The following is a 7,379-nucleotide window of genomic DNA, read 5'->3' as shown; positions in this document are numbered from 1 at the left end:
CACCGGCACCCTCTCCCTACATCAAAGAATCTGCTCAGCCACAGATGTTGACAACAATGGAGAGGACAGGGTTCATTCATTTATTCATACCTTAGCGTGGTGCAGGTCCACGCCATACATGGACAGTTTCTTGGCATTTTCAAGAAACTGGGTGTCAGCCTGTGCTGGTGTCATTCCCCTGAAAAGCAAAGAAAAGGCTCAGTTAATTCAAAATGCTCATATTTCTATATAGTGATCATTTTCTGCTTAAATGGTATTATAGCAAGTATTTTTTTTATTCTAATTTTAACTTAAATGTACCGTCGTACCGTTTAAATGTACCGTTAAGGCTCAAATCGAACGTACAAACGTAGAAGTCTTTGTTCATGAAAATAGTCTCTTAATGCCTTCCAATAGCTACACTACAAAGTTCTTTATTGCGTATGTGAAATGTTTGAATATGAAAATCGGTTCTTATCCTTACCAGCCCTCCACTGTAGCAGTTCAGACACACTGAGCATAAATTTTACTCTAACATTGTAAAACAGGGGGGAAAAAAACACAACTTCAAACCACAAGATAATTTAATTTAAGCTGGAAATCTTTTCTGGAAAAAGATGAAGTAACACAGTCAATCGTCTACAGGCTGCCTAAAAGTCAGCGTGTTGTGTTGGAATGGTAAAGTGCTTTGCGCATCTCTTTCTACTCTATTAAAAATGTTGTGATGTAATGAGGACAGATAACATGAGCCTACAATCTGACTATGTTATCAAACTTCTACTGCTGCTACTTACTCTTGTTAGGTTTAGATAACCCCTGTTTCTAATCAGCTGGTATAAGGTCTTATTTCGATTACCCTCAAGTGGATTATTATCACTTTTACATGACAGACACTGTAAAACTGCTCTACGCTACGCAACGGAAGCTCCCTTGTACAAATCGGTGTGATGTCCAGTTGTGCAAATATAAACAGGAATTTTTATTTTTTTTAAAAGCACAGCTGGAGACACATAAAACTCATATACAATACACTCAAAAGAACTTCCTAACTGACCTGTGGGACTTGTAGAGCTCAAGAATCTTCTCCTCCATTTCTTTGTTCTGATTTGGTGCGAAGGTCAACTGACTAATGAAGTCCAGAGGGCGAGGCTGGTCAGGTTCATAGTCGCCAATTTCTGCCTGTTAAAAAAAAAAGAGAAGAAGAACAAAAAAAGAAAAAGAACTTATGTACGAATTGGCTTTTTCCAAAAAAGACAGTTACGTATCCACCGGCTGCACATCACACACATGTGCATGTAAACGCAGATAAATAAATACACAGCATCCAAGTACATAATTACACATGCTGTACCTGCAACGTGTATGAGCCCAGCAGAGCGTGAGTTACAAATGAGCAAGGCAGCCGTCCAGAAGCCACATCTTCACGGAGCTGCAGACACAAAAGGTACCTACAAAAGAAGAAAGGGGGCAAACAAGGACGGATTACAAGTTGAAACCAAGTCAAGTATAAACAAGAACAAAACTTGTTCAAAGCTTTTTCTTTGGTTTCCTTTGAAGTGGAAGCACTTCTATTGTTCACAATAAATATTAAAGACATCCGTGCTTCTTTTAAGCCTGAGAATAAGATCCTCTGGTATGGATTAAATTTCTTTGATGTTTGCACAACTGCTGTTATACTTATCTATCATAATGTTTATATTTGCAGTTACTGACTTGTCTAGCAGCCGTGTGGATTTAAACAGTGTAAGCTGTCCCCTCGATTAACCCTCTGGTCATGAATCCATTATCTAATGAAACGTCACTTCAAACAACCCAAAGACCCGAAACTGTTATTCTGCCTATTGAAAATGTCTTTCAAAGTCACTTTAAGCAGGATGGACACTTGCTGACAGGGAGGCTTAAAGCTCAGTCATTGAGTTACACAGCTCCCTGTTAACTAGGTCAATATAATGTCCCAGGACAATACTGCATTTTTCCCATTCTAATATGGCTAATTAGATAATTAATGAATAGAAAATAGGTATTGGATACAGTCTGTGGAAAATCCTGTGGAATACAACTAGTGGACTGCACTGATTAGCAATCTGACTGTTAAAACTTAACAGGAGCTCCTTATAAATTTGCAGACTTACAGAGCCGAAGAACATTTAGGACTTTTTTGCAGCAGGTCAACAGCAGTGTGAGTGTGTCCTTGTTTAGCCTTTAAGTGCAACCATCAGAGAAGCGGTCTGCTCCATTAGACACAAACCTCAGTCTAAATGCTGTGTGCTTGAAGCACACCTCTGTGCGTGTGTGCCTATGTATAAATGCAAAAAGAAATAACGTGCACAAAGCCAACTTTTTTTGGCCTTGATAGTAGGGCCTAAATTTTTTGTATTTTGGTTCAATTTTCTACTTTGCTCTTATTTGATATGTGGCCAGATAAGTGCTTTGATACCAGAGCTGCCTTTTCCCCCCATTTGTGATGTGTCATTTTAGTTATGTGTGATAGTGTGCTGGATTGTGGTGTTGGTGCTAGTTGCTATCCTGTGCTTTCTATTTCACTTTGCATGTTCATGCCCCTCAAGAAGCATCCCAACATGAGTTAATCAAACTAAAACTAAGGACAGACATAAGTCATCCCCTAAATGTCTGAAGGTCAACCCAAAATATTGGTATTTTTGGCACCCACTCTGAGCCCAGAAACAGTAATAATTATGCTACTTTTTTTTTTTTTATGTTCAATACAAATAAAAAGTAATAAATTTAAAGGAAACACTGGGTGTTAGACCCTGATGTGTGTGTGTGTGTGTGTGTGTGTGTATACCTTGTAATGTCTTCAGTGAGGAGGGATGGGTCAGGAGGGTAGAACTTGACGTTGAATGCAAACTGCCAGTTGTTACCTGTAGAAAGACAGGCAGAGAGATCATTATGTAGTAAAGCTAGAAAGTGAGAATTTTTTATATAACCTATTTTCTTAGCTTCACCAAATATCAAACTGAAGTGCTGATTCACTGATCATAAACAAAGACCTAATCATGACCACTAACACATCCATCATCTTGTCATACTGTGGTTTTCTGTTGAAGCACACAAATTTCATTTCAGTTCTAATTTGTCTCCAGTCATCTCTTTTTATTTTTACAGATTAGAAAAGATCGCTCCATCTGGAAAAGTCGCACATCAGTGTAAAAACATTTCCTCCTCAAAGGTCCATCGACGTAAGAGAAATTTTTTTGGCAGCACTGAGCGCTTTAAAGGTGTTCTCTGACCATTTTATCCTCCAGCAGTCAACTTGTGCTCAGTTTTTCTTATGCAAACCATTTCTTTAAAATTATTATAAAAGGGAAAACTAATTTTTCCTTTGCTTAAATTCCAGTGACGCTTATGTGGGAGTAACAAGAGAACCACAACATTGATTTTAACTTTCTTATCTACCTGAGGCCACCTGCTTATCATCTACACTCACCAGCCAATTTATTAGTGTAAGCTAACTGAACTGGCTCCAAACATACTAAGATGGCAAACAATATCACCAGACTGAGGCATCCAAAACTGTATATTTGATTTTGGACAAAATCTGAAAGCTGCCAAGTATCAACAGCCACACAAATGGGACGAGTTTACTGACTGGATTTTATCCAGAGTAGTGCTCTCTGCTTGATATTTTGCAACACTGATGTCAAAACTGAAAAGAAGATAAAAAGAAATCTTCTAATTATTTCTCACAGTGAAACCGTTTAATTCTCAAAAGTCCTAATCCGAAACTTCAGGACTGAAAGTTTTACTTCTGGTTTTCTATTTGTGGTATCTGTTGCAATGGAAATCTTTTTACTTTAGACATCTGATTCTAGCCAGCTTCATATTTATGGGGGGACAAAGCTGTGTTTTTATTGGCTGAGACACATTAATGCACACGATGCCTCAGCCACTTGGAGTAAAATGAATTTCCCTGTTTTTCCTTTTTCTTTTTTCTCCTTTGTAAATCTATCTGCACTTTCTGTAGCATTTTCTATTACATGCACTGTATCATGTTTTACTTTACTCTAGTAACCTTATAATATCTCATTTTCTCTCTCTACAGTGTCAGCCCTAAAAACCATGCACACCCACACAACACCCATATTGTTAAAATAACCTGTACCGTAGGAAACACCCTCTTCATATGTTGAGTGTAACGTCAAGCTTCCTATCTAAGGTTACTGACAAGCATTAAGAGCTGACCATTTAATTCTTCAGAAATTTGTAAGAATGTAGTTTAACTTTTTGTCACAAGGACTGCAGAGATAGCAACATTTAAAAATATTTCAAGAACACGTTTAAGAAACAAAACAAAACAGAAAAGGGTTCAGTTACAATGTTTAGATCCCACCCCAGCATGCAGTGAAACAGAGTCACAGCTGAGTGTAAACTCCAAGCAGTTTAGAGCAGAGTTGTGCCAACCCTGTCATTTGCGTGGTGTTGTGTACGCACACAGGCAATATGAGTAACTCAAATGAACATCAGCCCACATGTACGGTCTCTCTCTCTGGCCATAAACATCCGTAGACAGCGGGAGAAACTGAGCACACAGCCAGATGCACAGCGCTCATCCACGAGCGACAGCCACACACACTTTGAACACACCCAGACATAACTACCTAACATGCACTAATTAAAAACATTTTATGTGCCTAAATGATATGTTCTCACTCTTAAAAGTGCAAATTCAAGTTTACGACAGTGTGTTAAAGCCTGTTTTGGTTATAGTGTAAAAAGGAGAAGTAAGAAATGGACAGCAACCAAAAAGAAGTGAAGATTTTCAAACATTTGTGACTTTCAGAATTACAGAGTCGCACTCTGAATCAGTCCATGTGACTGTGTCGACTGATCCAACCGGTATGACAATATGAAACAGCAGTGTCTAGGTCCATTAAAATGCTGCAGGAGGACTGAGTATTACTCAATCTGCAATACTTAGTAATACTCAATTATGGCAAGCAATGTGCCACAATAAATAGATTTTATATGCCCTTTACTTGGTTGCTTTCATCACCCCCAAGGCATTACTACTGAATGACCAAGAAAAATGTTGACCTGGCATTACTTCGTTGTCCACCACCCCAGTAAAACCCATTACAAATCAATGTCAACTTTAAATGTTAGATTTAGGTGGATATGATAGAGAAATGCTAGTACAAAACTGTATCTAAAAAATTAACTAACAAGGAAATAACACCAAATGAAAGTTCTTTTAACTGAAAAAAAATGCAATGACAAACTACAGAAGCTGTGACTTGATGAGCTCATCTCCAGTTTGTCGTTAAGCTTCTCATTAAACTATAGACGCTGTCACAAATAGGGCATATTGTCCACTATCACAGACATACTGCATGCATGCAATTATAAAACAAAGCTTTATACCCTTCGCTGCTCCGTACCACACCCTTAATGGCTGTCAGTCAACAAAAGATGAGATCCAACACCTCAGCCCCCTTTGATAAATGAACAACAGTCAATAAAGAGGTCAATAAATAATAAAGTAGAGCGATCACACCCTGGTAACCTCTGCCAGGGTGCCAGACTGCTGCTGTTTGGTCTCAAATATCTCTGGTGCCTTTGTTTGACTTAATTGTGATGCAGTTTGTTTTTCTTTTGATATGTGGACACTTGTCCCATTTTACTAGCTCAATATTTTATTCATTGCCTTTTGGCTGACATGATAACAAAGATGCTTGTTTTTCTAACAACCAAAGCCATCTTGTGTCATTAAGGCAGAGTGAAAGAGATGCACGGATGGACGGACGGACGGACTTGAGTGTCTTTATGTCAGCGTCCTGGAAAAAAAAAAAAAAAAGTTCTACTTACTGCGTATCTGTCTTTTAATTTCTTTAGTGGGGTCCAACCAACACTAGAATGAGAAGGGAACAAGAGGAAAGAGAAAAAGAAGACTGTTACCTTCTGCCATATATACTACACAATATCAAAGCATCCATGTCTGCGGTTTCTTCATGAGGACATTATTAACTTATTTGTTACACCCTGAGTATGTGTGTCTATGGATACAAACCTTCTGGTCATGGTTATCCTTGTACGTCAGGCCAAAGTAGTCTTTTTCCAGTAGATTAAGGTGCTCACACACCTTAAAGAATAAGTACTGACCCTTGGCACGTTTCTGCAAAGAAACAAAACATTATATTTATTTTATTATTATAACTGCTGTTATTAAAACAATATTATAAACCACTCTAATATTTCCAGCTTCTTCCCCAAAATGTTTCAAACATCAAGCTTTAAGCTTATGAAATATTCCTGGAACCACACGGGACCCCTGATTAAGTTCATAACCTTTTCACTATGGCAAAATGAGACACTTGTAAAATTCCTGTCCACAGCTCTCTCACTCTCAGAGTCTCTCTTTTCCTTGTGTTTCATTTTCTTCTGTTTCATTATTGGTTTACACGCTCTCTCTCAGTCTCGCCATCTGGACCACACATTCCTTTAAAAGTTTTTAAAAAAAAAAAACTGTTAGCGATAAAATCCTCCAGACTCAGCTATGACAATGACATTTAGCACACATCCATGCTTGCATGCGCAAGCGTGCACGCACGCACGCACACACACACACACACACACACACGCGCGCGCAACCTTTAAGCAGACAAAAGGTCAGACAGAAAGAGGGTGGACAGCTGGGGAAAAATGATGGGAAAGAATGAAATAATCAAATAACGCTTGTTTCTTTTCAGTTAGTCAGCCTCAGTGTAACACTGGTACACAGACTGAGTGCTATTCAGCAGAGAGACATATAGACTGGGCAGGGAGCGTGGTGAGAGTGAAAGGAAGGGGATGAAAGAGTGCATTTTTCTTCTTGTTCTGGGACGGCTGAAAACATCTGCGGTATTTTCCTAGACTCCGTCAAACACATGCGCAACGCACACGCAAATCTGAGAACGTGGCCTTTTAGAGTTCCTGAGTCTACACCAGAGTGCCTTCAAGCAAGGCACTGGCTGAGGTCAACTGAAATATCAACAGGCAGTCGTATAGATTATGTATTTAGTTTATGTAAATGGGATTAGAGCCACAGTCATTTAAAAGAAGATGAATTACCTGTTTGTTTCTTGCTGCTCAAACATATTTCTAACTCAGTGTTAAAAACTGAAACATCTGTACCTAATGAAATGCTATGAAACACTACAAACCATGTGATGCTAAAATCCTGCTGAAACCAACATTAAGTAAAATTCTTAGAATCGGCATTAAGCCCATGTGACACTAAGACTCCCCCTTTGAAACCCTCAACAAAGTCAGAAAATGTCTGGCTAGAGTTTTTATTCAGTGGTCTACAACTAATAAAATATGCATTAAGTTATTACTCAGGGATAAATTTGATGCCAGGGGTTAATAAATAGGACAGATGGATGATGGAAGAATGGACAGGG

General features: G+C 38.6%; 1 protein-coding gene across 17 annotated transcripts in view; it reads right to left on the bottom strand.

The window, feature by feature from the left end:
- epb41l2 (erythrocyte membrane protein band 4.1 like 2) overlaps positions 1-7,379 on the bottom strand; it is a 51,062-nt gene that overhangs the window by 21,739 nt on the left and 21,944 nt on the right. For all 17 annotated transcript variants that reach the window (XR_006054201.1, XM_014332181.2, XM_014332178.2 and 14 more), the window contains exons 5-10: positions 6,008-6,112; positions 5,806-5,848; positions 2,786-2,861; positions 1,331-1,427; positions 1,034-1,158; positions 91-178 (exon numbers count right to left, since the gene is read on the bottom strand). Coding sequence is in view for 16 of the 17 variants with exons in the window: in XM_014332181.2 (XP_014187667.1) it covers positions 91-178; positions 1,034-1,158; positions 1,331-1,427; positions 2,786-2,861; positions 5,806-5,848; positions 6,008-6,112 (534 nt within the window). In the remaining variant the exon portion in view is untranslated. The remainder of the gene's footprint in view (positions 1-90; positions 179-1,033; positions 1,159-1,330; positions 1,428-2,785; positions 2,862-5,805; positions 5,849-6,007; positions 6,113-7,379) is intronic.

The sequence above is a fragment of the Haplochromis burtoni genome, unplaced genomic scaffold (genome assembly GCF_018398535.1).
Source record: "Haplochromis burtoni strain Fernald_Lab_line unplaced genomic scaffold, NCSU_Asbu1 Contig_28, whole genome shotgun sequence".
Lineage (NCBI taxonomy): Eukaryota > Metazoa > Chordata > Actinopteri > Cichliformes > Cichlidae > Haplochromis > Haplochromis burtoni.
The sequence above is the reverse complement of the archived record's forward strand: the minus strand, read 5'-3'. Positions and strand labels throughout refer to the sequence as shown.